The sequence below is a fragment of the Drosophila pseudoobscura genome, chromosome 2 (assembly GCF_009870125.1).
Source record: "Drosophila pseudoobscura strain MV-25-SWS-2005 chromosome 2, UCI_Dpse_MV25, whole genome shotgun sequence".
In the NCBI taxonomy this organism is placed as follows: Eukaryota; Metazoa; Arthropoda; class Insecta; order Diptera; family Drosophilidae; genus Drosophila; species Drosophila pseudoobscura.
The window spans coordinates 30,549,063-30,565,277 of NC_046679.1; the positions used below are offsets into that span (position 1 = coordinate 30,549,063).

General features: G+C 41.7%; 2 protein-coding genes across 2 annotated transcripts in view; both read left to right on the forward strand.

Annotated features, from left to right (window-relative positions):
- The first annotated feature begins 80 nt into the window (after positions 1-80).
- Positions 81-4,770, forward strand: LOC4803257 (putative serine protease K12H4.7). Its single transcript, XM_001359992.4, has 9 exons — positions 81-540; positions 1,452-1,599; positions 1,678-2,958; positions 3,015-3,196; positions 3,260-3,501; positions 3,564-3,795; positions 3,857-4,026; positions 4,084-4,392; positions 4,458-4,770. The coding sequence occupies exons 3-9, from the start codon at positions 2,749-2,751 to the stop codon at positions 4,559-4,561; spliced, it is 1,449 nt and encodes a 482-aa protein (XP_001360029.3). The 5' UTR covers positions 81-540; positions 1,452-1,599; positions 1,678-2,748; the 3' UTR covers positions 4,562-4,770.
- An 863-nt stretch (positions 4,771-5,633) lies between these two features.
- LOC4803261 (IDLSRF-like peptide) overlaps positions 5,634-16,215 on the forward strand; it is a 45,904-nt gene continuing 35,322 nt past the window's right edge. The window contains exons 1-2 of the mRNA XM_001359996.4: positions 5,634-5,728; positions 8,819-9,595. Coding sequence (XP_001360033.4) covers positions 9,448-9,595 — 148 coding nt within the window. The 5' untranslated portion in view covers positions 5,634-5,728; positions 8,819-9,447. The remainder of the gene's footprint in view (positions 5,729-8,818; positions 9,596-16,215) is intronic.

Here is a 16,215-nt window from a genome sequence, read left to right on the forward strand (position 1 = left end):
GAGCGAGAAAAAAATATAAAAAAACTGAATCGCTGATTCTAACAGTCCGAAGAAAGAGAATCCCGAGGGCCCTAATGTGAATCATCATCTAATTGGAAGATTGTAAGGAATCGCATGTTAACACCCACACTTGAAACAACATTCGAAATGTTCAATTGCTGGATAAATATTATATTACACCTGGCATTAGCAGTAGCAGAAGCATTAGCTGGAACTGCCACCCCCTGTGGAATTTGAAACAGTTGTTAAATTGTAATTCCGATTATGAAAAATGAAGAAAGTTACCCTCAAAATATTATCATTTGTTTAAACGGCAGGAAATTAACTTTTCTTCTGTCAAAAGCTGCTCTGTTCTCTAGGCCTTAGTTCGGCTTAATTATGGCCACATTTTCCATTAACTTTACTACTTTACAGTGCGGAACACATACACACTTGAGCGGAGGAGATACATAAGTTGTCCGTCAGCATAGGAAAACTCAAATCAAATTCAAGGTAGCTCTGAGCGCAGACACACAGAGTGGCTCCGGCTAATGCCATACGGTACGTAATTTTAAATTCTTCTCGACATTTTTTAGTGTGTCACAGTGTCAAGGTGTCTGCCAGAGCCAGAGCGCTGAAAGCTATCACATCCCACCCCCCATCGATATGGTTTTCGGGGGTGCATCTTTGAGCAATCAACAGCTCCATTAAAGCTATCTTTCTCTCTCTGTGGAGCCCCTTTTGCCACCTGTTATGTCTCGAGCAACAGGAGGCCATTCATAAAGGACGTTACTTTCGAGCCAAAGAGAGCAGGCGAAAGCTCTCTTTCAGGGGGGTAGCCAAAAGCACTGAGTGGACTTTGGAGTGGCTATGCCAGGCGCATGCTCGCAGACTTCGAAGCTTTTGACATTTGAGAAAAGTTTTTGAGCGGAAGGGGGCGAGATGTGCGCCTGTGATTGCCATTTGGGGGAGTGGGTGGCATATGAGAAGGAAATTCTTGTGGTATTTTATTTTACAGATTTTGTTGTTTAATGATCTGTAAAATTAACAACATGTGGTGTTAATTTGTTAAACATTTAAATGTACATACTTTGTGATTATTTTTTTTGGTTTAAAAAAATGCGAAAAATTGGCCAGGAAATAGCAAAAACTGTTACCAAAAAATGGAACTCCTTGTAGTCCTAGAAATTTATAAAGAGTTAAGCTTAAGAAACTGTTCCGAACAAGAAGATTAAAGGAAACTCAATTTAATTTATTTCAGATATATTAAATATTTTCCAATTATATTCCTGTTTATCCCAATTGGTATTTTTTAGATTTAAAAATGCGGTCTATTCTTCAGAATATAACACAAAAATGTTACCAAATATTAAAATAATAATATTTCCAGAAATTACCAAATATTTAAGCTTAAGAAAATTCAACAATTAATAGGATTAAAAGAAAACTCTTTTTATTTTATTTTATTTCAGCAATACAAAATATTTCGCAAAAAATCCAAGTTCTTCAAAGAGCAACCTTTTGAAATGTTCATTTAAATTCTTCGACTCTCGCTGGAAAACCACGAATTTTCTTCTGAAATATTCATAAATTGTATGGTCCGTGGATTGGAGTGCACATGTGAGCATGAATGGAACTGTTTGTTTCCCTCCCATTCACGTATAAAATGTTATTTATATGCTGATGATTTTTCGCTAGCTCCTGCGCCATTCGGATTGGGGTTTCATGTGGAATAATCCTTTTCGCTGACATTACTCCGAACGGAAATACAACGAAACAACCCCCAGACAGCGAGGAATAATGCCAGAGGACATGGGCTCAACATCAATTGTACGATTTAAGCAATTTGCAATTTCTGTGGGGGCCTATGGAAGGGGGCAGGCAACTTCTATGGCGTCAACGAGCCTCAATAATAATAACTTTTCATAGCGCCCCATTATCGTTAAGCGCGCCGAAAACAGTGGAAAACAAGTTATAATGATTTTTGTTTGGACTGAAAGATACCCGCTACAGAGTCTGCTTCTCTTAAACGTTTCATACCGCACAAGGAGTCCAGTATGCACCCTTTTCCTTGCTCAATCTTCTTAGAAATGTTCACTCATCCCTGAGGAGCGCTTGAAGGAGCTCTTGCCATACATAACTTTGCACTGTTTGACTTACCCTTCTCTTCGAATGCACACAACACATGCCCTGACAGGCTCCAAGACTCCTTGCTGCTATGCAATCTCCCCTGCTCCTCCTCCTGCTGCCTTTGTCCTCGGTGGTCGGGTCGTATGAGTAATATGCCAATTACACATTTTGTGCATTCTCCTGTTGCTTGTTCGCCTCGATTCTTGTCTTTTATGCTCCTCTCCCTCTACCCAGCGCTGTAAAAATATTTATACTGGTGTCCTTGCGTGGCAGAGGGCAGGATGTGGTATCATTGCGTATACGAGGTGATGGCTTCAAGCGGCTTTCAGCAGGGCTAAGCTTTTGCTGAAAAGGTGAAAGTAGTAAAAATGTTTAGAGCTTCTAAAAACAGAGACAAAGACGATTGGAAATATCTAAGGAAATATATCATTTTTATGGCTATGTTTTTACGAATGTAACGTTAGGGATTTGCTGGCAAAAAAAAAACATTGATATGACGTGTGGATACCAAACTATTATTCACACCTTGATCTACATAGTCCACTGAACTTTTTCCCATTAAATATTCCCCCATATATAGGGGCCCATGGGCTCTTATAAAAACTTTGGCACACCAAAAGAATAATTTTAGTAAGCAACATGAAGTGGCTGTCTTTTGTGCTGCCAATTCTTTTATGGCTACCAAATCTTTGGGCTGTCTATAATCCTTATAGAAGAAATTTGGAGCTGCTATTCCAGGAGCCCAGTGCGGGATCTTATACCAAAAACGATGCCGTTTCGGTTGAAGAACTTTGGTTGGAACAAAAAGTTGATAATTTCGATGCTCTGAACAATCAGACCTGGAAAATGGTAAACTCTGATCATTCTAACATCTCAAAATCCATAGAAAACATGTGTTTTTATAGCGCTATCTACGCAATGGCAAATATCATAGGAATCAAGGACCCATCTTCATATTTGTGGGCGGTGAATGGAGCATAAGTCCGGGGTTTCTGAGCACAGGTCTCACCCACGACATGGCTGTGGAAAATTCGGGAATGCTGTTCTACACCGAACATCGTTACTATGGACAGAGCTTGCCCCATGGGTGGGTGTGCTTACTGATACTTACAGATAGATCATCTTTTAATGGCGTCTTTTTGTGGAATAGAAAGGAGAGCTTCCGTGTGGATAAGCTGCAGCATTTGAGTATCTATCAATCCCTGGCTGATTTGGCTCACTTCATACGCTTTCAAAAGTCGGAGAATCCTCGAATGAAACAGTCGGAAGTCATATTAGTCGGTGGTTCATATTCGGGCAGCATGGTGGCCTGGATGACACAATTGTATCCCGATTTGATAGCCGCCAGTTGGGCCTCAAGTGCCCCACTGCTGGCCAAAGCGGATTTTCATGGTGCGTCGCAAAAATCGAAGAGAGATTGCCTAGAGATTCTGTAATCTTTCCTTTTCTTTCAGAGTACATGGAAGTGGCTAGCAATTCGATTCGCTTAAGTTATGGTCAAAATTGTACTACTAGAATACAGAAGGGTTTTCAGCACTTGACAAAGTTGTTTGAAGAAAATCAAATTCCGGAATTACTGCAAAAACTCAATGGCTGTGAGGATTATGAACCCAACGATCCCCTGGATAGAGCTGCCTTCTTCAATGGCTTGGGCAACTATTTTGCTTTGATTGTGCAGAGTTATAGGTGGGGGCAAAGGGCTATCAAAAAAGCTCTTTATTGGCTTAAATAATCTTCCCTTTTTCAGTTCATATATTCCACAACTTTGCGACACTTTAATGTCTTTGAACTCCAACGATGAAGTGGCATTTGAGGGTTTCTTAGAACTACTCTTTGCAGAAGGCAGAAGGTCGACAGATTGCCAGGACTTTGGCTATGGGGCCATGCTGCAACTATTCAGCGATCCAATTTCAGGCAGTAAGTACCTTCAAAAGCCCCAAAACAGAAACACTCTCTAAGGTAATCGTATGACAGTTCGTGCCTGGTTCTATCAGACATGCAATGAATTTGGCTGGTACTCGACCACAGCCACAAGCGATTCATCATCGACCTTTGGCAATCAAGTGCCTTTGTCCTACTACGAGCGTCTCTGTTTGGATGCATTCGGTCCAGAACAGACCCGGGAGAAGCTAGCCCAGGGCATTGAGCAGGCCAACAATCACTTTGGTGGCTACCATTTCAATCAGAGTGAGCGCTATGGAGAGGTATTCTTTACGCACGGCCAGCTGGATCCTTGGCGCTCTCTGGGCAAGCAAAAAGGCAATCAGGCCATTGTCTTGAGGGGTAAGTGAGGGAGAACCCAAGCGAAGCGAATCCCTGATGATTTGATGGGTGTCTCTTCCACACAGGCTACTCGCATTGCGAGGACCTTGGCGGCATTCAAGTAAGGGACAGCGTGCAAATGAATCTGGCCAAACTGCGTGTGATGTCCTTTCTGCGCCGTCACATATAAATTGCCACCGGGATATGCTCATCCATGATTAATTATTTAATAAACATATAAGTCATGTGCCCGTCCCGGCCTTTGTCAACAAGTGTCCTGCGTCTCGAGTGTGTCAACAACTTTGCTGTTGATTAAGAAAATTGCACTTACCCTCTGGCTTGTGCATTTTCCCTGCTTTTGTTTGTCTTGGCTTGATTGGTTGATTAAGGATCCCTGCCCCACCCCCACACGGTTACCTTAAGGTAAAATTTATCTCTTTTCGAATTTTAACGTTTATCAAAAGCTTTAGCCCCCTCCCCCATTTGTGTGCCCATTTGAGTGCAACGCCAACGCATCATAGTCCTTGTCGAATCAGAGCCGTCACCTTCTGCTGTGCGTGGGCGCCTGGGACTCGGGTACTCCAAACTATTGGATACATTCCCATGGACGTTCGCAGGACTCACATTTCTGCGTGGGCTGTGTGGTAATGGGGCGGGCCGGCTTTCGACTCGAGCGCTCTTTCACTCGTAATTTATTTACATTTTCCTCGGCTCTGAGTGTCTTTACAGGAACCGCCTGGCGCCACTCCTGGCGATGCTGTGTGTGTGGGTTTTTCGTGCTAATTAATATTTGTTGCTCCATTAATTTGGTAAATTACTGGGAGTCTGCTGTGTGTTGTGTGTGCTCCAAGTGGTGAAAGGATTATCAGAGTGGTTTGTGCTTTCTGCGAGGACAAATTAAGAGAAACTTTCTGTGCAGCAAACATCATATGTGCAGTAGAAAAAGTAAGACTTTCTCTAACCAATCTCTAAGCCCTGGCAGGGCCCTCCAAGGCTCCACTAACTAATTGAGACATAATCCACTCAATTTGTTTACCCAAAACGTATCCATGTCCCAAAGTCGGACCATCGCTGAACCGCTCCTGGCCCATGCCGCTGCCAAACAGCAGGCAAACAAACAAACAAGAGGCATGCCACATGGCATGGCATGGCAGGTGCGGTGCTGCTCCAGTGCCCTGCGAGTGACATTCGAGTGGCTACATTCCACTCACGTTTGCACTCCACTCAAAATGGTCCTGCGTAGGCGTTTGTCCTTATAAAAGTCGATGCCAAACCGCTCAACGCTTCAGTCGAGTTTGAAACTTACACTCAAGCGGAGTTGTAAATAGTTGTTCGAGTTGTTGGCTCGTACTCAAACGTACTGTAACACCAAACAAATATTACATTTAATCAAAAATAAAATAAAATAAAATAAAATACTATATATATTAGCCATAAAAAAACTGGATATTTCCATCTATTCCGCGTGTGTGTGTTTGTCTGTGGAAAGGACTTGAAAAGTGACTTTGAAAACTCTTGTGTTTTACCAACGGAAAGCTGAAAAGAAAACTCTCGGTGTGCCAGTGTGTGTGTGTGTGTGCGGAAAATGGTTCTTCATTACCTTTAGGCTTTTTTCTTTCACTCTGTTGCTCGGCCTGGCCCCCCAGGTCTGTTGCTGGTTTTTCTTGGTGTTTTTTTTCTGGTTTTCTGGTTGAAGCCTAGGCCTCGTTAGTCCTGGCCTCCCATGTTCCTTGATTCTCTTCGCATTCATTGCTTTTAGGCCATGCTTCCATGCGTTCACATTGCGTATACGCCGTGTAACCATGATTAAAGTTGAGTCTACGGAGTGTTCTCATGCTTCAAATTGAGTGTACACCTCACACATTGCCCATGACTTGCGATGAGTATTCGCCGTACACGCCGTGTTTCCGTGCCGTAGTATATCCAAGATTGACATTGCGTTTATTCCGTGCCTCTCACTGCCTCCACCTGGCCCCTGTCTCGGCTTTCCTCTCATTGCGTATACGCCGTGTGTGAGCCTCTGTGAGCCTTCGTGTGCTTTGAATAACAACACGCAGTTGTTGATTGTTCCCCCAACCTCCTGCGGCACCCTCCCTTTTCCTTTCTTTTGGGGATCTGCTGTTAAATTATGCATTAAGAAAACCCCAAGCGCCCGCCCCAGCACACACAAAAAAATGAAATATAAAGAAAAGAAATGGTTCTAAAATGCTGTCGTTGTCTGGGTTGTCCACCATCCACCCTCCGCCTCCCCCTCCGACCGTATAGTACGAGTAAATTATGCAAATTAATGTTTGTTTGTGATTTGGGCAGGCTCGCAGTAAGGCCGTAAAAGATTTTCAGGATTTTTCTGCAGCCCAAGAAAATTATTGTATCTTTGCAAATCTTTAAAAATTGTAGGGCGACAAATGCCTACAAAGAGAGAGAGAGAAACCGAAAAGCCTGGGGTGTGATTTCTAGTAGCTAAAAATATAGTTGCCAGACCACAAAATCTTGAGTGGATTTCTTGGTGTTCCCAATTTTCATTAGAATCACATGCAAAAAGGGAATTTTCATAGAATTTTTGGAGAAATATTTTATAGCCAGTTCAAGTGCTTTTCTTCATTAAAAAAATATTCCTAAAATTAGTTTTTGCTGTTCATATTTTCGGTTGGCCCGAAATTCTAGTAAATCCACTAGAAATTGCAGTTCTTTTTCCCCAAACCCAATTTTAATTGCTTGGTAAATCTTTCTTTTACGATTTTATTTTTTCCCAATTTTTTAACAAATTGCTTTTTGCTCTTTTGGTCGACCTCAGAGCCGATACCGACGACCGATTCGGGCAATTTGTGCCGGCTTATTTGGCCACATTTTCGGCACCTTGGTCATAATTCACTTAACTTTTCTGTTTGCTTGGCTGTTGGCTCTAGCTCTGTCCCTGGCGATGGTTCTGTCTCTTGCCTTGGCTCTGGCTATGATTCTGTCTCTTGCCCTGGCTCTGGCTATGGTTCTGTCTTTTGGCCTGGCTCTGGCTATGGTTCTGTCTTTTGGCCTGGCTCTGACTATGGTTCTGTGTCTTTTGGCCACCTCTGTTTGTCTGCAGGTCTCTGGTGGCTTATACAGCCAACATTTGGCTGTGGCTTTTAGTTGTCTTCAGAGCCAAATGTTTGTCTCTCTCTCTCTCTCTTTCAATCGGTGTCTCTGCTGGTGCGTGTTTCCTGGTGGAGGGGCTGGTGTTTATGAAATCGGCTGAGAGAAGCCAGAAGTTTCATTTTCAGTCTATTAAAGTATTTTTATGTTCATTGTCTTCCGTCCTTATTTTATTGGCACGAGGGCTGAGAGGTAGTTTATGTCTGCCAGGGAATTGTAACAAGATTTTACGGTTTCATAGTCTCCAGGGAAGAAGCCTGTTTAAAATGCAGAAAATTCAAGTTGAGCAAAAGTTTTTGGCACTTGGAAAACCGGGAATCTATGGTCTTCGGAAATGTTCAACGTTTCCGAACGTGCTAAGGAATAATGATAGAGTGCCCCGGAAAGACTCCTGCAAACGGAAAAGGACTAATTAAAAAGCTTTTGGCCTGCCTGTTGGACGCTTCTCGCCTGTCTTTAACTTTTCCTTCTCCGCTTTCCTGTCCCCCAATTGTGTGGCAAGAGGGGGGCCAAAACTTCTCTCTGAAAAATTTGTCGTGTGTCCAATTTTGATTGCCCCAAAAAAAAAAGTTGAAAGACTTTTTCAACTTTTCTCGAAAAGGGCAGCGTTAGTGAAAAAGTAAACCAAAGGGTTAGCTTGGCTTTAATTAAAGGTTCCGTCTATGTCTAGGGCATTTGTCTCTCTCCTTTCGTTTTTCGTATGTGTTTTGGGTACTCTAGAGAGTCATTAAGAGTCGGTCGGGTATCCATCTGAAAATTAAAGGGAAAAAGGGTTTTCCCTTCCCCCCAAGGTGTGGTAAAAGAGCAGCAGGGAAAAAGTTAAAGTTCGTTAAGCTGATTAGACGACAGCGGCCTCGGCCTCGGCCTCGAGTTGCCTTTTGCCACGCAAATTGCCACCCAAAAGGACACTTTGGATGATCCTGGGGTGTTGACTTCTTCTGAGGTCTTTTTATTAAATTTTCAGGCAGATATCTGGTATTCAGTTGCACTTTTATGGGTCATACGGTTTTAATAGTTATAATTATATATTATTATATATTATATTATATAATAATAAATTACTTCTTTTAGTTACAAATAAAACCTACCAAAAATTTTGTGCAGACCTAAAATTGAGGGGATTTTCGGGCCTTAGAACATGGACATAAAATTTGAGTGAAAATAGTGTATGAAATGACAGGAGATTTGCATGACATAATAATATATTAATTAAATCTATGAGATTTCCATAAAAAAACCACTTAAAACATTTTTAAACCACAAAAAATCTATTATATTCTCCCACTAATATTCCCCGTTTTTCTGCCTCTTTTCATTGCAGTGTAGAAAAATGTAAAAAGTCGACTAAAAACATATATCTATATATATACATATAAATATTTGTTTGCCTGCAGAAATTCTTTTAAATTTTTAAGTTCCAACAAAACGACAAAAAAAAACCAACAAAAAACAACAAAACGACAAAAAACGAATACGAAAGTTAAGGCTTGCTAAAATACACATAAACCAACCGTAGAAAGCAACGTAGTAAACGAAACGAAAATATAGAAAAGTAGGGAATAGAGAGAGAGAGAGAGAGAGAGAGTGGAGAAGAGGAAAAGAGCTAATTCCTGGTGCGTATAACTCCATTAGAGGAACAATTAGCATAGTCAAGGACGACGCAACGAGAAGTGCCAACGATAATTCAATCAAGGACCCAGAAGAAGTTGCTTGAAAATCATCCTGCTCCAGTCCTGCGGCCTGGTGCTGCCTCCTGCCTGAAAGCGGACTAAAAACGAACTGGGGAAACTGTGGAAAACTCCATCGAAACACTCGGATAAAGTGGAAAACGTGTGCGTGCGCGTGTGAAAAAGTTTTCTCTGGTATCCTGGTATCTGGGCGAGAGTGTTTTAATTCGAACACTTGGCAAGTTTTCCCTCCCTCTCCAACCATCGTCCGTCCATTCGGAAAATGGACCGTCACCGACATCGCCATCGCCTCAGCATGTGGCCCACGTTCGCCGTCTGTCTGCTGCTCCTGCAGGCGACCACAACCACGATGGCCATCGATCTGAGTCGCCTCTACGGCCACATGGCCAATCCGGTGCAGAAGCGTAGCGGTGAGTATCCATCACCCAGTATCCCAGAGCCTCTACCCTTCTAATCGAACAGTAATGCCATTAAACAGTAATTTCGTTGGGGGCTAGCTCATTAATATGTGCAAAGGAGGCGTATGTGTGGGGATGTGTGCCTGGAGGTGCATTCGGTGTGACCTTTCGATGGGGTTTAATAACTACGAAGGGTTGAAAGGTTAGGTAAACACAAAGAAGGCAAGCAGGCACATGCCAAACCATACAGTAGATCCTTCATTGATATATGAACATTCTTTGGAATATTGAGTTCTGTTAATTGTTTTATTCGTCGTTTCTTTCGTGTATTATATATGGATTATGTAGCGGACTTCAGCCAGTGAGTGCTGTTTTTTGGTCTGTAAACATTTCGTGTTTTCTTTTCTCTTATAATGGCATAAAATTTGCTTCCAATTCATTTTGGTATATATCGAACAAGACCATATCTAAGTCGACCTCCATCTCCACCCAAGGATTGCCGGGCTGCTGCTCAGGTACTGGCAGGTTCTGCTCCTCCTGGTTTTGGACTACCACAGGATTCTGCTCCTGCTGGACTGCAACTACAGGGTTGGCATCCTCGACGTCCGCGACGTTGGCCACTTCTTCGGGCTCCTCCACCCTCTCTATCCATTGCGGTATTAGTTCAAAAGGCATATTTTTATTGCAAAAATTTCAATAAATTTCAATTTCGTTAAGTTTTAGATATTTTCAGAGAGACTTCTACAACCAGACTGATATTTGGAGAGACGAAACCAAACCAAACCAAATGAATCTTATGTCAAGGCCTACTTTTCTTCGACTTTGCTTAGATTTTAGTGTCAAAATTGAGGAGAGAAAATATTATTATTCCATTGAATGCAAAGCCTTTCTTCTTTCTAGCGATAGAGCTCGATTACACGGTATTCCGCATTTGAAGGCACAATTGTGCATGTCCGATCGTGTCGGCAAACTCCGGCTCCCTCTCTAGCCTCTTTTTTCATGTATGAGCTTTGCCTCGCACACACACACGCACTCACACACTCTCCCAATTCCATGCGGTCGATTGCACTCACTCTCAGCTATGCCTCCAACAACAACAAAGCGCTCGACTCTCGCTCTCTGGCCATCCATGCTCTCTTGAAATATGGAACTCTTGGATTGAAGCAGTAACCAACGGAACCCTTATTTTCTCGGCGTGGATTTGTTTTTGTTTCTATTTCATTAATTGCTTTACATATGACTGATTGTTCTTCAAAGTGTATCTACATGGCTCTGGCTGAGAGTTCTGCAAAGAAAATTAAAGTATTTCAAGACGACTCTCGAATTTAGGCTTCCCTTGCTGTTATTGTTTTTTCGTCCAGAATGACCTTCATTTGGGAGTAGGGTCATCCGTTTTTTTTTGTAGCCGCACAATTTGTATTCCCACTCTCTGTCTGTCCCTTATTTATTGCCCTACTTGTTTTGTATTACCATTAAATACATTTTCACTAGTCTTTCTAGGCTTTCCCTCCGAATTTGTTTCTAATTTATTTTCCCCAGTTTTCCTATTTTTTCCCCATTTTTTTTCGGTTGGCAGGGGAACTGTATAAAAAATGTGCACGTGCTTTTCTATATTATATTATTTCTATTGCAAATGCATTCTTACTGGTCTTCGCTTTTCTTTTTTCCGCTTTCCCCGCCCCACCGAAAACTTTTGCCAGTTGCGTGCTTGATGGAAATCTTTTGGTTCTTTCGCTAAAGTTTTTGTGTAAATCGTGGCTTGGGTTTTGTTTGAGAATTTTTTAATTGCCTTTCGAATCAGTGGGTTTTTCCCCGCCTCGCTTCGTGCTGGCTTTTTACACAAAATTAATTAACACCCAAATAGAGAGAGAGAGAGAGAGAGAAAGAGTTGATTTGTGGCATTTGAAGAATTTCATTCTATAACTAAATTATTTATTGGGTGAACCTCATTATGACACTTTCCCTCACTCCACCATTTGCCATTCATAGAACTAATTAGCACGAAAGTGGCTAACTAAATATTTGCCCAACTTAATTTGTGGCACTTTTGTGTACGAGGGTACTTCAATTAGTCAGTACCTCAATTGGCCATTAATTGAGGTCCACTTGCCGTCGCACGACATCGCATCTCATAAATATGCATAGCATAATTATTCTATTATACTAATTTCATGGATGCTCCATTAAACACGGTTATTTAATGCTAAAATAAACCCCATGAATTTATACGGTTTTTGTGTTGAAGTTTTGCTGCATCGGACAGCTTCCTGGCGGCTTTTCCACCTGAGCAACGGAAGAGCAGTACTTAATTTCCTACGTTTTTTTCTTAGATGTCAATTGCAGACATTGCACTTTAGTAGAAGTCCCTGGCAAGCCAGAGAAATCCATTTTCTGCCGCTTGTCAGCCAGAAAATGGCCACGGGAGACCATGGCAGACCTCAAGGCCATCCAAACCCACTCTCTACACTAGACATCAAGGGGAAAGGGTACTATAAAGGGTATTATACTATATTATATTGTGTGCTAGCAAAATTCAAGAATCCTTAGCCACCAATTCTTTTGGTAGCCCTTAATTCTATCCATGACTCCTTTTTCAGAATAAACTACCTCAATAATTTCCATACCCAATCTGTTCGTACAATACAACAAAACCCTCTTGTATTCCCGAATAGAAGAGAATAGAAACTTCACTTGAGCCCAAGATAAAGTAGCAATATAATACTCTGCAGAGCAGTGTAATAATTTCAGTTTTTTCCCTGTCGGTGACAACATATTTTATGCTGCAATTTTCCGCCAGCGAAACAGAGAAAACTCGCTGCGTTTTCCCGCCCGACTTTTGTCCGACTTTGACTCTGCTTGGGTTTTCGGGGGGTATTTTATTTTGGGGTATGGGTTCTGGGCCCCCTGTTCACTTTATTTATTGTGGCCCGCTTTTGTATACCATGGCATTTTGGCTTTTGTGACGGGAAAGGTTCGCGGTTTTGGTGGGTGGGTGGTTGGTTGGTTGGTTGGTTGGACAGGTCACCGGTCGCAGGTCAGGTCATAATTTTGCAGCTCAGCTCCTTGTGGCAGTTAATAAATGTGCCACCAACACTGGCCGCAGCACAGCAGCAAAAGCTAGTCGGAAAAGCAGCCAACGGTGACAGCTTGAAAGGGTTTTCCACCGGTTTTCTTTTCACATTTTTTTTTCCTTTTTTATTGTGAGCTTTTGGTGATTAGATTTGGCAGAAAGTTGATTGACAGACAGTTTTAAGTGAAAGTCATTCGAGAGGGCCAAAAAGTTGATCGCATCGCATGAATGTGACATTTTGATAAAATATTAATTAGGTTTTCTGGCTTCTGGTTTCTTTGGCCTGGAGTTTTTAGTGGCTTTCGATGCCAAAGTTTTCGACAAGCTAAGTAATTTTGCTAATTGACTTAAGTGGCATTCGGAAAGGGTATGCTTTTCAAGAGGTTCTCTGTAATTAAATTAATGGCTGAAGCACAGAAAGAATGTACATAAGTATATGTACATAAATACGAGTATTTTCTTGCTAGTGCCTTACTCCTGATGAGCAACACATACCATCTGAGTCATATTTGAATATGAGCGCATTACAATGATGACATTCTGCATGAATCAGTACTTTCGGATGAGCGGAATATGCATTATTTGGCTTGTAGTCGAATGTAAATGCTCGACGTACTTGTTTGCTAAACATGTCTCATCTTTCCTCAAATTGTCGCCTCTTTCCATCTTGAATTGTGTTTACTGTCCATCTTCATTCATTAACATTTCCCTATTATTTAGCCCATGAACTTCCGCCTATCATTCGGCCTTAAATATTCATTAACTGGCATCGCCTTGGGCATCATAAATATTAACCGAATAATTCAATTAGTTTTAGTACTCGAACGTATACTCGTGGACAGTCCTCCAGTCCCTATATGATAAATTATGCAATATTTGATTTGGACTTTGGCTAATGCACGACATACGAGTGTTGGTTTTGTGGCGGCACAGGGTAAAGGGAAGGGCGCAAACCGCAAACAAAAACCAAAAATTGTGGCAGGCGGCTGGGGAGTTGCCACAGCAGCGGCAGCAGCTGCCGCTGTTTCTGCTGTTTCTGCGATGCGAAGTGGGGATGTGGCTTAAGTGGCAACAAATGGCAAACAAAACGTAGCATACAATCCGGCATTCGGTGGAGCGTGCTCCACATGCAAATGGCCAACCGAAAACCAAAGCCCTGGAACTGCATTTTAGAGAACTGCATATCTGGTGGTGGTGCAACCAGTGAGCCACTGAGCCACTGAGCCACTGCTGAGGGACATAGTGGCTTACAAGCATTTCGTGGACTTTGCCGCACTTACGTGATCATTTCCACTGCAGCTGAAGCCGTGGCAGACATCAAATGAAATTTCCATAAAAAGGGCAAGAGAGTTGGACCCATGAGAAGAGAAATGGCAAACAGCCAAAAGCTGAAACACGTGATTACATCCAGCATTATGGCCAGAAAATATTTGGCATTCAAAGCTGCCTCGAACTAACCGCCAGTTAGCATTCAAAGCTGCCTAGAACTAACCGCCATTTAGAATTCACAGCTGCTCAGATCTGACCACCAGTTTAGCATTCAACAAACCTCCAGTTAGCATTAACTTCCGCTCGGGCAGCATTTAGTTGCAGGATCCTCTTGCCTGTGAATAATTTTATTAGCTGAAAGTTTCGCCCGCCTCCCACCCCTCTGAATGTTTCTTAATTAATTTTCTTGGTCGAGCATTTTGTTTGGTGTTCCGTTGAGAAACGAGAGACTCGTGCCAAGGGAAACTTTTAATGGGATTTTCTTAGGAAAACTGGTGCCCAGTAATTACAGAAAATAAACACATTTTTTATGCTGATTAATTCAAAAATAACCGAAAAAGTAAGGGTGGTTATTGAGTTATAAAACGGCATATTTTGTCATATCATATAATAAATATTTATAATTCATCAGTAACAAAATTGGTTACAATTTTAGGTATTTCCCAAACATTATTCAAGATCTTGTGCATACAAATTCTGCCAATAATCGATTTAGAACCCCCAAGCAATTAATTGCTTAAAAAACCAACAAATATAAATTGGTGCCACAAGTTTTTCCCATTTTCCGGCAGCATTAAATTATGGCCATATAAATTCCGCAAGAATTTGGAACAAAATATGTTTTAGATTATTGGCCGTGGCAGGGTAATTTGCTGCCATAAAAATATGGGTGTGTGTGTTCCCGAAAAAGGTGTCGAACATAAATTTAATTATGCTGACAGTTTAATTATGCCTCATGCCCCAAGATTTATATCGTTTGGCCAACTGTGGGACATGGGTGGAAAGTCTATGAATATTTATAAGATGTGTGCGTATGCAAAGCGAGGGATAGGCATCCACCGATCAATCCCAGGCCCCCTCTTGTAACCATTAAACTATGTAAACTGTAAACTGGTTTACCAAATCTGTCATCAGATTTTCGGGGCGGAAATTGGTTTGCCCCCGGGCCCCCCGGTGCAAGTATAACTCATTATGGACGCTTGTGTGGCAGATTGCGTTTCATTTTGCGAAAATGCAAATGGAAATTGTGTGCGGTGTGGTGCAGCCGCAAAACTGTAATGAAAACTCAGCCTGTCCGCCTGTCTGCCTGTCTCCCTTCTCTTTAATCCGCTTGCAATTGATTTCCAATCTATAACATTTTTGGATTATCCCTTGGGCCATAAACATTTTGTGGCCTTAAAGTCTTACTTTCAATATACACGTTATTTTTACGCCGCTCTGCCATCATCATATTTTTACGAGGCTGTAAGTTTTTTGTATCGAAATATTTGTGTTTTATATCTTGTCAATTTTTACGGGCTGGCCCCCGTCTGGGCCACTGTGAAAGTGCTTTGCCATGGTCTCCCCTCTCCTCCTTTGTGGCATTCATTGTTGCCTCATTTATTATTTATTTGCTGCGCACTAAAACTTTTGCCACGCCAAAACCCAAGAAAAAAACCACTCGTTAAATATGCAAAAAAAGAGAGAAGGAAAAGGAAAAACGTCTAAGGACCCAGGGCCAAAGAGTGCGTCAGTGTGGCTGGTCAGAGAATGTGAGGGTCTTACTCATACGCCATGTTGGTCGCTTATATAAATAGAACCATTGAACACGGTTACGGAGCCAGAAACAACAGAGTTTCATTAACAAAAGTGACGGTGAAAAGACGGAAAAGAGTGGGCTTAAAGGTGGGTTCGAAGGTGGAACAACAGTTGATTTATTGATTTGCCAATGACTTTAATCCGAAGCTAACAAGCTTTCGAAGTTACCCAAATCTATTGTGGGAAACACTTGGAGCTCTAGAGCTCTCATCTGGCTTGGCTAAAGAATAGCTGTATTTATTGGCCAAAAAAGAGAAGTAGTGAAGAGTGCTTTGCATACTTACACAGTTATGATGGCCAAGATTCGAATATTATTCCACAAATGCACAATACATAAAATCCAATTTCCAAACCAAATGGAAATTCCAAGAAGGAGAAAGCGCGCAGTAAAGGGCTTCGATAAGGCGAACTTAAAGATACTCTATCCTGAAAAGCAAGCCTAGAAATTAATGTTTTTGGAATAGATATTATAAAACTATTTTTTTTCTCAACAAAA

Coding starts and splice junctions, on each gene's coding strand:
- LOC4803257 (XM_001359992.4), top strand. CDS start 2,749: ATGAAGTGGCTGTCTTTTGTGCTGCCAATTCTTTTATGGCTACCAAAT. Junction 3,197..3,259: donor GGACAGAGCTTGCCCCATGG/GTGGGTGTGCTT, acceptor TTTGTGGAATAG/AAAGGAGAGCTTCCGTGTGG. Junction 3,796..3,856: donor TTGATTGTGCAGAGTTATAG/GTGGGGGCAAAG, acceptor TCCCTTTTTCAG/TTCATATATTCCACAACTTT.